Source organism: Thunnus thynnus, chromosome 18 (genome assembly GCF_963924715.1).
Source record: "Thunnus thynnus chromosome 18, fThuThy2.1, whole genome shotgun sequence".
In the NCBI taxonomy this organism is placed as follows: domain Eukaryota; kingdom Metazoa; phylum Chordata; class Actinopteri; order Scombriformes; family Scombridae; genus Thunnus; species Thunnus thynnus.
In genome coordinates, this window is record NC_089534.1 from 27,301,911 (window position 1) to 27,318,121 (window position 16,211).

Sequence of the window (16,211 nt, forward strand, 5' to 3'; positions counted from 1 at the left end):
AAAGCATACTAAATCAAGTCAAATCAATTTTGTTTGTTTTGCTCAAATAGACAGTCTATAATACAACACCTTCAGTCCTTAGACCCTCAATTCCCATCAGGAAAATCTCCCTAAAAACCTCTTTAATTACTGAGGCATGAAAGACAGTTTCTTTGTCCTCACCTGAGCTCATACCAAAGGTTTTTTTTGGACTAGTATACTAGTAGCTATTATGAAAGCACCTGAAGTGTTAAGATACTCCTGTTTCATCTGCCTGAAGGTCTGGTTTTTGGCAGAACTTTTGTAACTTTAGATGAAGAGTGAAGTTCCTGTAAATGTTGTGTAATAGTAGAGATGGCTGCCTGAAAGATAGGGAATAAATATAAAAAAGATGATAATACTCGGAAAATGGTCAGCAGGAATGCAGTTGGGCTACAACTTGCCAGACCACTGGGTATGGTCCTGGAAACATTGGCAGTTCCAGCAAAAGGTTGCTATTTGAAAAATGAAAGTACATCAATATCAAGGAATCGTGTTGTGCAACTTCAGTAGCTCCACCTGTTTGAGACCTGCAAACTTGAACAAACTTTAGCTGTGTTTGGCCAACAACAGCAGAGTTTACTCAAGGTGAAGACCCACTGACTGCAGTGCAACACAGAGCGAAATACACCCCTGTTTATTTCTTGTGGGACATGAGAGATTAGCTCCTTGGGGCATTATAGCTGGCTGCATTCAATGTGCATCAAAACGGCCATGTCTTTTGTTCTGTATATAACATCCCATACTAGCTGAATGATGTCACCACTGGACCCTTACATCCAAACACACATTTTCACATGAAAAGTACCATTAATTATTTGTGACTGAAAAAGGAAAGCTAGGGAGAGAAGTTCAGAACCTGGCTCCTTTCTCACCTCCGCACAGCTGACCAATCACTGCATGAAATGGGTGTGAATGTTGGCTTGTCTGTTTCGGAAAGTTACAGAAATGGCCGTGCACAACCACCCCATATCCGCTATCCGAAAGGTGCGGGGGGGGGGGGGATTTATGAGCATTTCCACCATCCGACAAGCATGTCTGAAGGAGTAGACAGCCACCGTAAAGGTTAGAGAAGCAAGCTTGTAACTGGAAGGTGGCTGGTTCAGTCCAGCAGCAGAATAAGTCTGGATGAGGAAAGTGCCCCTTTCTCATTACCACCACTGAGGTGCCCTTGAGCAAGGCCTTTAACTCCATCTGTTCCAGTGGAGCTGTTCAGTGGCCAGCAGATCAGACTGTGGTTGTACTCAGCAGCTTCCAGCTGTAAATGTGTGTAACCATGTGAATGTGGTCAGGGCGTTCCTGTGAAAGAGAAGCTGCCTACCAGTGAAACTTTCCCACATAAATAAAGAGATTAAGGTAGATGCAACCTTTTTCCTCGCATTGTTCGTAGTGTTCACAAATTGCCAATGGGGGCCCAGTCGTGTGTGACTGAACCCCTCCCTCCCCACACCTTTTCACTATAAGATGTGAGGGGACTGAGTCTTTTGCCTTCAGACATGGTCAAACAAATCATCCTGTGAACTAGTTCAGTTCAAGTATATCTTGACATAATGTTTGGATGGGATGGGATCCAAAGTCATATTCTGTTGACCTTTTGCAAGCTATCCACTGTAAGAATAGATTTTAAAAACTAAAAAAAAACTGAACCACATAATGCAGATCCAAAAAGATCCTTCCCCTCTATGATCATTCCCGAGTGCACCAGAATGCTTCATTTACAAATTATAAACACTTGACAAGGAACACCCCCTGCCCCCCTGTAGGAGCTCTGTTTGGGAACTTTTTGATCCCTCTTGAGTTTGCAGGCCTGTAATTTATGATTGTTTTATGCCAGAGTTGTCTCTTTGGAGGCAGAAGATCAAACGTGTGAATCCAACATTCTCTGAACTCAGTGATTACTACCTGCTGTTGAGAGCAAAATGTGCTTTTCCACCAAATAATGAATCATTACTCTTGAACATTCGCTGTTGCAACAGCAACAGTACAGCCTGCACATGTTCTGGATAACTCGCAGTTGACTTTTCCTGTTTCACTCTCATTTTTTTTCCAGATCTCCCTCTGGATTACAAGTTCCCCAGGTTTTCTCCCGACAAGCCCTGCACCACCGGCTACTACCCCAGGCCTCCAGATTCTTTGCTGAAGAGGTGCGAGAGTCTGCCATAAAAAAAAAAGAAAGAAGGAAAAAAGAAAAGAAAAAAAAAACAAGTCCTCCCTTACCCCTCTGCCTCAGGAGAGGAATGTGCCTCCATTTTTGCCTGTAGTTTCCCACCTGACCCCACCGCCATCTGTGGAGCACAGGAAGCATACACTCCTCACCCATTCAGAGAAACCATGTGAATGTAAGCCACAGTATCTCTCTGTAATAACACCTACATTTGAACGTTGTTTTGTGGTTTAGTGTACCGTACACATGGAAATACGACAAGATAAGTGTGCGTGTGTGTGTCTGCATACAGTAATAATAGGAAATGTAGTGTTCTTATTGTTTCATGTGTGAGGCCCCCCTTAATTATTTTTCATGGTAGATCGTTTAAAAATCTTCTAACTTTTCAGAAATAAAGTGAACATTTTACTGTCTCTTTCTCCCTGAAGTGATTACCTCAAGGATGTGTTTAACTGTAGGCTGAACCCAGGTTGTCACAGGTGTGCTTGTCCCTAAATATCCTTTGGAATCATTGTGTCAGTATTTCCCTATAATACTGTTATTGTGAAGTCCTCTTTTTTTTTTTTTTAAATATAGTTTTACTGTATGCATTTGAGTAACCTTAACATGAGGTTTAAGGTATAAAGTTTCCCCTGTGTCAGTTTTGTGGAAGATGTTAATCTTCAGGTTGTTGTCGCCAAAGATTTGGCACAATGCTGTCCTTTGTGTTGGCTGTTTCAAAAAACACAATTTGGGAAACACTTAATAATAATAATGGATGATGAAGACTATGCTAGATGTTCTCTGTATTATTTTGGTGCAACAAGTGACATGTGCTCTTTGAGTGATTGTGTAAAATGTGGACTACTTGTGCTTCATTCATATGCAGTACCAGATTGAGATATGCTTTAACCGACTTCTGAATGGTTATTTTGTCGGTGTGCATAGAAAAGTCGTGCCATGATATTTAAGGAACACTCGGTTTGGTGAAAATTTCTTCTTGCTTTCACCGAAGATTGATATCGGATTTATCTTTGTGGCTACAGGAAGTGATGTAGTTTCAATATGAAGTGGAAAAACACAACTTACAACAACTCCAAATCCTCTGTATAGCGATAACAAGCTTGTCACTAATACAAGAGTCACTTGGTTTATGTGACAGCAGAGTTCTCTCTATCAGATGTCATTGGGTAAGTTGACCACATTTTGGTTTGGATCTAGTTATTCTTGGTTCTATGTCGGACTGGTTCTGACTGTCCTCGGGTCCTTTTCCGGTTGGTTCTCTTTGTTTGAAAACTGATTTGTGTATGCCAGGTTCACGTACATTTTTCAAAGGTCTTTTTCGGTTGAGGTCAAAAGTTTTGGGCTGTCACTTTTCAAAAAGTTCAAAAAGTTTTCAAGTTTGAGTAATGAGATTTTAACAAGTAATTAATTCTTATTAATTTGAACACAACCCATGTAGCATAATCTTAAACTACCTTGAAGAATTTACATTGTTCCATTCACATGAGGTGTCTCCACTACCACTACTCAAGTCACAAGCTAAAAGTTAGCATTAGAGTTGTTGTTGCTATGTTACTGTAAGGCAGGTGTATTTTACAAAGCCTCACCTTTGTCCATGATTTTGCCATTTTTGACGCTTCCAAACTTTACTACTCAGATGGGTTGGTGTTAAGTAACTGTTCTGCATGGCTCACTAGTTTTCTCCATTTTGCGTTCACAAAGAGAACAACAGTACCCATATTTGCTGAGAGCAACAGGCCATGCAATAGATAGACAGTGAATGTTATTTTAATGTCTTTTTTTTTCCAGGTTTGAATAGTAGTTTGAATTTCGAATAAAAAGTGACAGCCCTTCTGCATACAGTTACTGCTCCCAGCTGTTGCTGGTCATGAAATAGCTCATTCACTTCAACATGTTTTACATACTCTACATAAGACGCAGCGTGTAAATAAAGCTGGTTTGGACTTGTTGTAAAGTGCTGAACTGTGATAAACACACAGAGATGAAACTGGTATCAACTTCTCATTTGACTCTTAAGCACACAAGGGGATTTCTCAAATGTCAGTGTTCCTTTAAAATGACCACATCTCACAAATGAAGAGGGAATATTTTGACAGCATGTACATGAGATTGGTCATTTTAAGTGAGTTATTACTTGTGCTGTGTGTGCAAGTGTTTTATGCATACACCTGTTGTGATTGTACTCTTCCTTTCTCATCTAACCTGGAAAATTTGACATGCACATTTGCCTTATGTTGGATTCATTTGTGGTCTTAAGTTCTTGAAAACACAGGGAAAGTTCAATTCTGTGTTGAAGTGTTGAAGTACTGTCAATGAAATAAAATGTTCTACAATTTTCTTACACATGGTTTTCTTTTTTTGAATTTTCTTTGCAAACATTGGCAAACAAAGACCTTGTACTGTACACCGGGTATACAGATGAGCTCAGCAGGTTTAAAGGCGAACACTTGAAGCCATGACTGAGATATAAGCTAGTTTACTCCCATTCATGGCAATGACCAATTCATCTAAATGGGAAGAAAAGCAACAATGTAATTTACATTTTGTGACCATATTGGTCACAAAAACAACAACCCTGATCCTCCACGATTTTGACACATGGCCTGATGTTAAAAGACGCTGGCATACCCATTGCAGGTGGTTTGTTGACCCTCCCAACTGTTTGAAGATGTTTCCGGAACTCAATAGCTCCTCTACCACGTTAGCATAAACAATATTCTGTTTGGTCTACAGTAAAGTAGCACTGGCAGCTTGAACAGGGTGTTACGCTTTATTAATGTTATAAAACACACCGGTGTTCGGTTGAAACACTGTTACCTGTATAAATATGCTGATTCCTTCTTATTTTAATGTTTTATGAATGTGGTTCCAGTTATTAAATTGACTCAGTGGTCATTGTGACCACATATGTGTTGAATGCTGAATCACTCTAACAGTAGCACAGGTGGAGAGGGGTCATTAAGTCCATGAACTGGTAGCAGCAACACTTGTACTGAGCTGAGGAAGTGTGCCTTTATTACTCATAATTTCAAGAGAGAAATAAATGTTTTATTTCTTCTTTCACAAGCTACTTAGTCTCACTTTAAATTTTAGAAATATATATGAAACAAAAGTAGCCTTCATCGCTAACACAAGTGCTCGACTTTTCAAAGTTTCCTCTATTCATTTTTGAGGAATTTTTGTATCTATCAATACAATCATCACGGCAAAAATGCTGAAATGAAAGTGATGCTCACATGAGAGATACACTGAAGTTCACGAGCAGCCATTACTGCTCAGCTATGAACTGGTGCTGGGGGGTGGGGGTGGGGGGCAATCTTAAAACCAGACCAGTACAAGTCAGGAGACATGAAGTCATGTAAAAAGAGCCTTGAGTACCATACTGTATGAGCTCCCTGTATTATGTAGCACTTTTTTTTATATTGAGTACCTGTTAAGCTGCTGAGTGGGAGGAGGGGGCTCCTTTAAGCCTCTCTGCCTGCTGCCCCTCCTCATTCGCCAGCATGACGCTCCCTCCGCACTCACACATTCCTTCTCTCTGCTCTCTAACTTTGCCTCGTTCCTAAAAAGCAAAAAGGACTTTTCAGCCATATTGATAACCTTGCTAAAAATCACCACTGTGACCGGGGAAGAAATGAGCATTGTGACGACAGGAACACGGCTGGGTGAGCGCCGCTTCTGACAGGTAATAGAAACGGATTTTTCCTTCACTGCTGCCGCTCTTCGTGGTCGGCAGGAACAAGGCGACTTTTGTGCGCAGATTTGGATCATTGATACCATCGATAAGTGATAGATTTGTGTAAATTCATTTCCACTTTTGGTGGAGAAGGCTGTCTGACACTTAGAAGAGCCGAAGTTAAACGATATGAGACTTTTTAATCGACTTGGAAGACTTATTTAAGTTTGACTAAAGTTTGAAAAGGAGCTTATTGCCATGAAGTGAGACATCAGTGTCTGCAGAGGGAGGGGTAGCTTTATGGATATCTAACCATAACAATTTCTGGTGGTTGACAATGAAACCTCTGCTGTTTTACCTTCTTACAACTGTGGAACAATGCTGAGTGACAGATATATAAATCACTCATGGCTATGTATTTAAATAGCACTTCACTTTATTAGTAAATTACATGGAAACAGCTGGTAAGGCCCAGGGTAAGTACAGATGTTGATGTAAATGCTTCTATTATTATTTTACTTTGACAACACAGTTGCATTAAATTGTCTTTTTTTCTTTTGCTAGGTTAAGAATTCTCTGATCTATAAGAGACGAATAGATTTTGCAAACATTACAATGAAGTTTGAAGTCCCTACAGTAATATTATAATGCTGCCATACAAACAACACTTAAAAGTACCATAAGTTGAGTAATGTCTCTAACTGACGAGTGTGGGCACATTTACAGTAGGACCATAATGTGGCTAAGCTTGTGCATCGTGAGGTCATGTCCTGTATTAACACTGGAGGAGTTACATTCTTCTATTACAATCTTGAACATTGTGGTTATTTTAGTCTGACTATAGTATGTTTATATACCTCATAAGCTTAAATTTAACTATTTATTGTTTGGTCAATGCAAAATAGATCAATGATGAGTAAGCGTTGGCTATTGATATCAGTGTGTATGCATGATACCTTACTTTGGATAATATTTAATATTTTATTTAACATATTTTTGGCCATTGAGTTTGACCTAAGGCTGCAACTAACAATTATTTTTATTATCGATTAATCTATCGATTAATTTCTAGAAAAAAGCTTCCAGCAGCCCAAGGTGACGTTCTCAAATGTCTTGTTTTGTCCCGACCAACAGTCCACAACCCAAAGATATTCAGTATACGGTCATGGAGGACTGTAGAGAACAACAAATATTCACATTTAAGAAGCTGGAGTCAAAGAATTTGGAAATTTTCCTCTTAAAATTACTCAATTGGTGATTAATAGTTGGCAACTAATTGATTAATCGACTAAAGCTCTTTTCTATCAACAAAATTATATTAAACTGCTCAGTGCTTCTAATAAATGGCTTCGCCTAAACCAATTATAGTGTAAAGATGGAAGTGTTTCCTGATTTAAATCACTAAATATTTGACCAAAGATTAAAACTGAGAATCTGATGCTTGGCACTTTCTGATCCCAGTACCAACACATTTCAGTCCCAATGTATTAAGACTTGATATTGAGCCTTATAAAGTGTTTTTCCACCAAAACTTTATTCCTGGCAATGTGGAGACCAGCTTTGAAACAGCATCTTGAACACAACTTTCAATTATTTCCATTATGTATGAATCAATCGATTGTTTTAATGAATAGTTTTTAGTTGATGGCTCAGTCCATCAAACGTGAGGAAAATACTCGTAACTATTTCCCAGCGCCTGTGGTGACGTCTTCAACCAACTGTTGTCCAACCAGCAGTCTGAAACCCAAACATGTTCCATTTATAATGATAGAAAAGCAAGAACAGCAGAGAGGCTTCACATGTGAAAAGCTAAAACCAGCAAAATATGTTTATGCAAAAAGGATTCATCAATTAGTCTTGTGTTTCAGCACTATTATTAGCTAATTCATAAAATATGACATGTTCAATAAAGCAGGGAATTTGGTGGTGGAATTTGGACTCATGACCTCAGTATTTCTAAACTCTGGCTATGGCCTGAATGTGACAAGATGGTAGATAAAAATGTATCATGTCAAGTGAGTAGCACAGACCCACTACCCGTCCCCACCAAATAGTCTCCAGTGAATTTAGTCAAATAGTCTTAAGAATGTAAGTTTTAGATCAGACTCATTTGACCTCTATAAAAAAAGGCCCAAGACTACTGACACAGTTACAACTTCTCAGTGATGAATTACTCAAGGGACCTCGTCTTGGCTATGAGTCGACCTAATGTTCACCATAAAGGAATGTGACACTTCATAGAGTCAAATGTCAAAATGAACTTGAACAGAATAACTTATTTTTAGATTCCCTTCTTTATCAACCACAACACAACACAACATGTATGTACAACCCTGCACAGCCGAGAACGGACCCCAGTCTAGACGTCGTTTAAATCACTACCAAATGGTTTTCCAGCAGGCCATTGCCAAGAGCTCCACTAAGGTCATGGAATTTACTCTCATGTTCAGAGCAGAGTCTTTCTGTAGAGCACAGCAGTTTGGTTTAGAGGTTGATTCGGTTGACCAGAGTAATGTTGCTTCAGTAATGGGCCATTTATGACCTCCAGGCCTGCTTGTCTGGCCATCTGGGTGTGCATGGCTAGACTTGTCTCACAATACCAACTCCGAAATAAATCTTGTGGACTGAATATTAGTAACACAGTGTGCAGAGGTGGAACACAGACTCCAGATTTGGCAGTTAAAGCGGAGATAGGAAGTGAAGATTTAATGTCAGCCATCATTCTTGGTAACGGTAAAGAATTTAGAAGAAGTTTTACCCTTAAAAAACACTGGCTTATACTTAATCGGACAGTTTTGTGATTAGTTCTTTACTGTGCGGCTCAATAATGGCCTACCTCAGTATGGAAAGGCCGAGTCATCAGGACTACAGCTGTATCTAATTATTCAAGGAATGCAGGGCTTTTGTAAGAAAAGGCTGTGCAGAATATGGGCTGGCTTTCTCAAATCCTTTTCTCCCCCTTCCTCTCAGCTGAGCTCCTTCGGCAATGCCACAGTCCCCTCTCTGATGAGACGATGAGAACCCACACCCGCGGGGCCCCCACAGTCTTCTTCATAAGTCTGCTGTGGCCCCTGCTCGCCCCGGCCGCAGCGGAAGTGGACCCTGGCGGAGGAATTCCCTTCATGGGAGGGAACTACAATGGTCATCCCATGCTGTACTTCAGTCAGGGGGATGTGGAGGAGCTCCAGTTCGCCGCTGCAGGGAGTCATCGGGAGATGGCGAGGCGAATCCGCCTGGCCGGGGAGACCATGCTGGAGCACCCGGAGGAGTACCTGCCCCCCTGGAGCCCCGCAGAGTTCAGTGCCCGCTGGAACGAGGTGTACGGAAACAACCTGGGTGTGCTGTCCATGTTCTGCCTGCTGTACCCACACAGAGCCGGGGCGCTGGACCTGGCCAAGGACTACATGGAGAGGATGGCGGCTCAGCCTAGTTGGTACATTTTCTGTCTTTTATTATTTCATCCTTTTGATTTGCGACAGTGAGATTTGAGACGACAGCAAAAGAAATTCAAACCACTAAGATCTCCTGCTCCTTTTTGTCTGCTTTTCTTTTCAAAGAGAAAAATAGAGAGCTGTTGAGACTTAACAGATGCTACCTGATCTCTGTTTCCACCCCCATGTGTGCATCAACTGGGTTTTAATGTTAAATCCTCCCCCTCAGAGGCCCTCTAGACAATCTCATCTCTCATTTTTCTCTGTGGACGTGAGCTTCAGCAAAGATACATTGTGGTCTGATAGCTCTGTGGTCCAGGAAATATGTTTAGCAGCTGTTTTCTCAACATGCCCCCCAACCCCTGAAAGGAAATGAAAAGTTCAGATGTGAGCTGAATGGCCCACTGCAGTGTGATGGAGTGGTTTGAACTGAGGCTGAAGCTCAAGGTCCAGGTGACCAGACAGGGACTCCACACTGCTCTGATTGTTTCAATCAGATCTCTTAATACTCTTGATATTTTTTTGATTAATTGTCTAAAATTGTCTTAAAAAGTCTGGAGTTTTAGCAAGGGTAGTGTTCAGTTTCAGTTCAGTTTTCAGGAAGAACAAATGTGTAGGGCTGCAAAACACAACTATTTTTAGTATTGAATAAAAAATAATTTAGTCTATGAAATGTAAGAAAGTATTTTAAAAAATACAGATCATAATTTTCCAGGTGACGTCTTCAAAAGGCTTATTCTGTCCAACCAACCCAAACATATTCAGTCATAGGAAACTAACTAAACCTCACATTTTAGAAGCTGGAAACTTCTTCATTTGCATCAAAAATCATTTCAATGATTAATCAGATATTAATTATTAATCTGCAGCTCTCTGTCCAGTATCATGTTGTTTTGCAGCTGACCGTGTAACTGTAGTTGGGAACCAAGTATTGCTATGCTGTAATAACAAATGGCCCCAGCTTTGCTTTGTCAAAGCTGGATTAAACTATAGTTAGGAATATGCATAATGTAAGCACTAGGAGTGTGCCCGAATACAAATACATAATTCAGCAAAGCACAAATAGTGGGTTTTATACGAATATTTGTTTCATACAAATATTTTAAAAATTATTTGTTTTTGGGAAGAAAAAAAACAAACATGTCAGATACCAGTTTGCAGGTCGGTTACATTGTTATCTCAGTCTCTCTCCTCTGCTCCACCATTACATCTATCAGGGGTAAGTCCCAAGACTCTCCATAACCTGTTGTTCCCCTTCTCCTTTCCACAAAGTTAGGTTGTAAAAAATAGGCAATAAATGAAAAGTGCAAAGCAGTAATCACCTTTGAAGTTCTACTACATGTTACATGGTGTGCTGTCCCTGTGGTATTGGTGTATAAATAGAGGTTTGTCTGCAATGAGTCGATGAGTAAAGTTTCAGCTCAGTAGTCAGTGCAGTCGTCTATGATGTGGGAGACCCCATTTCAAGACCTGGTGTGAGGACCTCCTTCGTAAGGTAGTTTATTCATGAACACTTATTCTAACACTTTAATTTTCTAAAATTAAAAGCGCAACACAAAAACAGGATTTTTAAGCCTCTTTCCACTTTTATTCAAATACAAATAATTTTGCTGCCTCAACAAATACAGATACAAATACAAATACTGGGTAAAAACTAGGTACACACATAGAGTATTTTGGGGCCCCTGTGGGGGCCCCTAAGGGCCTGAGGTAATTTCCTGCTTTGCTCAGTTGGTATTCAAGCTTTGGTAATATGTCTTTAAAAGAATGTGTTTTCATTGTATACTAACTTCAATTAACACAAAGCTGACTCTCATTCAGTGATTCTAACTAAATGTGATGCCTTCATGTGGAACTTGTGAGTTAGTTGTGGACATAGTGAAGCACATGTCAGGCTTGGTGCTCAAACGGTTGAACACAGCTGCACAACAACTGACAATAAAATTGATCCCATGAGTCTGACAGTCCTGTTGTGAACATGGCATGCTGCATGTCAGCAACAGTGCGGAACAAGACAGATCATGAAGATGACTGTGTATGTGTGTGTGTGTGTGTGCACTGATGTGTACATCAAGCGTAATGGTTATGATGAATTACTCCCTTTAGTTTCTGATGCAAATCAACAGGTGTGTTGATACTGACAGATTGAAAACAGTTTGCGCAGTCACATGAAAAATAGACCAATTCAAGCGTTTCTCTCTGCTAACAACCCCTTCAGGACCGTCCGTCCAAACCAATACTCTCCCGCCGTATCTGTCCAAAACAGCAGGTAACCAGGGGCAACAACTGCACGCGACATCGTTTAAGTATCTGGCAAAAGTGTCAACAATAAAGGTTGACGTGTGGCTGTGATGAGCATGTAATAGAGATTGTTCAGATTAAATTCACAGCCTCTTAACACAGTCATCTATAATGTATGATGATGTATCCTCTCTGATCCCAACCTGTATCCAAGTGCAACACAGGTGTGTCTGGCGAGCTTAGCCATTGCTCTCTTTTTAAAAAAGTGAACAAATCTATTTTTTCTGCTTTTCGACATCATAAAGAGAAACAAAAAGTATGCACTGAATATAACTAACTTCCATCTGCTTCACTGTGAGGAGAACAGCGTATGTCACAACTCTTGAACTCTAAGCTAAATGTCAGATGTGGAAAGTTTCCACAACTGAAATATGTGAGCACCACAGTGGTGAGTTGTTCATATGGAATCGTTCATGAACATGTTAAACATCAGCCTATCTGAAGACAGCAGTTTTTACAGTTCATGAAGCTCTTTAGGCTGTAGGCTTTGCAGTGCAACTGTGTTTTTCTGCTATTAAAAAAGCTCCTTAAAGTCTAAATTCAATATTCATACCAGCCACCCTGACTTCATGTGCTTGTCTCTCAGGTTTTTTTTCTCAGTATAGCTCAGAGTCAAAGATCACTTTTCTCATTTTTTTCTTTCACAGCAACAAATAATTCAACTCTACCAAAGGTGCTGTTTGAATTGGATAGAATATTCTTTGTCTAAATTCTTCGTATTCTTTGAAACACCTTGAATGCTCAACAGCTACACTCCCAAAGATTTGAATCACTTATACAAATATATGCAAAAAACCACAATTCAACAGGAACCAGTCACAAAATATACTATACTTCATATTGTGAGAGGCACAATCAACCATTCAGTTCATGTCTGAACAATCAACTGGCTTGTCAGAGTCGGCCATGGCTTAACTGTATGCAGGCATCAGCCATCAACAGAGCTTCCTTATTTCCCTAACAATTGGATTAAGTTCAGTGAACATTAGTTCTGTCTGGCAAGTGCAAAATGGGTGAAAAGTGGATTACAGCCATTCAGTGCGTCCCAGTTCTCCACAGCTTTTATATGGGTAGACTAAAGGAATGGAAGTCAGAAATGATGCTTGGGGAATGGTTGCATCCGGTGTTGGCGTCCATGGTAACCTGCTGTTGTTCATTCACATACATTCACATAGTCGGTGCTCAGCAGCTTGCTATGGTGTCTTAGTGAAATTACCCAAAGTTATACTTTTCAAAATATGGACAAACTATTTTTACCCAATCACAAGAAATCTTAAATGTACAAGACAACAACATTATTAAACATAAAGAACTGAATCACATACTCGTCCAGCCTGTATAGATATTAACAGTTATGCAATTTAACATACAAACCATCCAACGAGTTCAAACATCTTCTCTACCCAATGATTTAAAAGAACCCTGTGGAGTTTTTATTTGTTGATGCTACATGTGAGCAAGTCCTTGTTTTGTGGGTGAGGTGAATCAACTTCCTGTTGACAGTCTCACTTTATTTGCACTGAACAGCTTGGGGTGGTGGTAGTCACCAAGAAATGAAGCAAGACACCAACCAAGGCAGGGATTAAAAGGACTACTAGCAAACAAATAAAGATGGAAACAAGGCAGATTTCAAAACATTTGAAATCTGCTTTGCAAATGTTTTATGAGAAAAGAAAAGCATTCAACGTGTTTGTTAGGTCTTGGGAAACACTGAGTGTAAACATAATAGCTGTCATTTGTTTACACGGAAACTGCACAAGTCATATCTTTAACATGTGGTCTGTTCAAACTCATTAGATCTATTATGATTTCCAGCATTGTTCCAGTAAAACGTGTTAATATATTCACTTTAGAAACTGCCGTATGCTCACCATGTGTATGACTTCCAGATGGGTTATTGTGTTCTCTTCTTCAGCTATCATCTTATCCGTTTTGGATAATAATACATTTTAAATGTATTGTGAGAGGATTCATGGCTGTCCAACTTTGTATAGTTAAAGTGTACTGTAGCTGTTTTGAATGCAATTAATGAATATCAACATGACTGACATTTAATATCTCAGATATCTCCATTTGATATTAGCAGTGCTCCTAGTCATATTTGTCATAAACTTTATGGTCATGTATTATTGTAGCTGTACTTTTAAATTTAAGTCAGTTTATTGACGTCCTACTATAAAGATACTACTAAAGGAGGGATGACAAGAGGAATATATAACTGCAACACTGTGATTTAAATTGAAATATATTTAATAGAAAAGAATCATGAACCTGTATTTGGGCCAATTTAGCCTAGAAGCTAATAAATGATCAAAATACAAAATATTATTCACATTTATTAATAACAACTAATATTTTCCAGTTATGATATTGATAATTAACTCCTGTTAAGTCATGTCTAACAGTCTAGCGATATCTGATCTGACTGATACTATTGACTTCATGCATCAGCTTCACAGACTGTCAGGACATGTCACCAGTATTTAGGCAGGATATTACTCAGAAGAACACAACAAGCTACAACTGATGGTCACTGAATCATTATTTCACCTCTTTTAGCATAAGACATCAAGTTTAAAGCATCATAGAACTTGCACAAGACTCTGTCAGCTCTGACTATCAAGTTACTTTTCATTTCAGATGAAGAATTCATTTAAGAATCACATGACATGCACGGCTTTCTGCCATCAGAGAGGAAGTATTATAGAAAACAGAAGTAACATTTCCCTGCTGAGAAGTGAGTAGCAGCTGACCACCACACAAACACACCTGGAGCATCTCACAGAGCTCCAGACAACTGTGTTGATCCTGAGCTGAACGCCCAGGTACCGAGTGAACTCTGAGCTGCGGGACAATCCCCTCTCTCTCTCTCTCTCTCTCTCTCTCTCACAGGTACATCCCCCTCCTCCGTCATGTGGAGAGGGGGAGGAGAAGTCTAGCAGCTTAATCCTTTTTCATTTAGCAGCGTGGCTCCTGGGTTCCCTTCAGCCACTGAACAGAAGGAAGGGGATTTTCCAGCTGCTGTTTCTGGGAGTTTTAGATGGTGTGGTATTAGTTCGATTCACGGGACATTTTTCACAATATCAAGAGTGTGTGTGCCGCAGCGCAGAAAGGAAAAGCCACCGAACATGTGTTCTCACATCTGAAGAACACAATGTGAGTTTTCTTCTTGGCCACACTTGTATTATGGTCACCGAAGCTTGTGCAGAGTGGCTCCAGAAATCAGTCAGCTGTGGTATTCATGACCTTCAATTATGTCTCCAACAACTCGAACAACCATGTTCGGATGGAGAGCTTCTACTTTGTGGCATACTGGTGCCTGCTGCTTTCTGCACAGCCTAAGCAAACACACACACAAGTGAGATTACGTGATCTTTGGCATAATTAAGTACACAGTCCAGCAGTCACTTGGCAGTCATTTTGTTGCAGTTTTCCTTTTTGCCATATGGTCAAACTGCTACATAAAGGAGCTTTTTAAGACCTTTGGTGTTTGTTCACATGACCAGACAGGAAGTGATTTTCAAATAAACTTCAGCTGACACTTAACATGTGGAAATTCAGCATCAAAAGGATGTTGAATCTTTGATAGACTCTTCTATCTTCTATAGAGAGCTTTTTTTTCTCTTTTGTACAGTTTTAATCAGAATTTCAACAGAGATAAGTGGATGTACTCCGGGTTGTCGTAGAGAGGAAACAGGAAACAAGGGGAGAGAGCATTTAAGAGCACTATTTATATGTTTATGCTCACAAATTATTTACTTCTTTTTTTTCCCATGACATCTTCTGAGAGCTGGACTTTCAGCAAGGATAGTCACATCTTAGAAATGAAAATATTTCTGTTTTAAGCAGCCACTGATAAACCGCATTTTCCAGCAGCTCAAGATTGTGGGAATGTCAGCAGCTAACCCACATGGTGAGCTCTGACAGTGGACAGGGAGACATTGCTGAGACAGGTAAAGAGTCAGAAGATGACATTAGAAGAAGATATTGGTGGATATCATGGATAAGGGGGAAACAGTATTGTTTCTGCAGTGGTAAAATTGTAGTTTTTTGTATGCTTCCAAGTGAGTTTTTGTGCAACTCTTAAAATAAGAAAAGGCTTCAAAGTCTAACAGTGAGCGCTGCAGTAGACGCTCTCATTAGAACATGGATGGCAAACGTCAGGTGGTAGGTGACGTCAAGCCACTGAAGAATAGAATCTTTGTGTATATCAGCATGGTCCGTTGAGTCATTTCATGGCGCGGTTTGGTTTCATCACCACATCTGAGGCTGATTTCTCTTTCATTAGTGTGAGCAGAATGATTACAGAGCACCTTTCACTGTTTTACAGCAACACTTTGCACTCCTAATATGCAAAAACTTCAGTGTTGGTAGATGGTAGCAGCTCTTTAACAGGAGAGAATTTGCACACACCACACTTTAAAGTCTTGTTATATGTGTCTTTATTGGGGTGCAGTGGTGCAGCTGTATTTGTGGCTACTTAGCATCTTTATTTTTGCCTTTCAAATTGAATCCATGCTTCACAGCTGTGCTGGTTAAAAGCCTACTTGATCAAGACAAACCGTTTGCCAGGATTTCATTTAAAAAGTAAAAACTTCCCACCTGCTTACGTTTGCAT

At 39.9% G+C, this 16,211-nt stretch overlaps 2 protein-coding genes across 2 annotated transcripts in view; both read left to right on the forward strand.

Moving 5' to 3' along the window:
• Positions 1–4,528, forward strand: part of nt5dc1 (5'-nucleotidase domain containing 1) — a 70,448-nt gene extending 65,920 nt beyond the window's left edge. Inside the window, exon 12 of the mRNA XM_067573108.1 lies at positions 2,069–4,528. Within this exon, the coding sequence (XP_067429209.1) occupies positions 2,069–2,181 (113 nt within the window). The 3' untranslated portion in view covers positions 2,182–4,528. The remainder of the gene's footprint in view (positions 1–2,068) is intronic.
• Positions 4,529–5,561: 1,033 nt separating this feature from the next.
• dse (dermatan sulfate epimerase) overlaps positions 5,562–16,211 on the forward strand; it is a 28,056-nt gene continuing 17,406 nt past the window's right edge. Inside the window, exons 1-2 of the mRNA XM_067573105.1 lie at positions 5,562–5,870; positions 8,832–9,294. Of these exons, the coding sequence (XP_067429206.1) occupies positions 8,876–9,294 (419 nt within the window). The 5' untranslated portion in view covers positions 5,562–5,870; positions 8,832–8,875. The remainder of the gene's footprint in view (positions 5,871–8,831; positions 9,295–16,211) is intronic.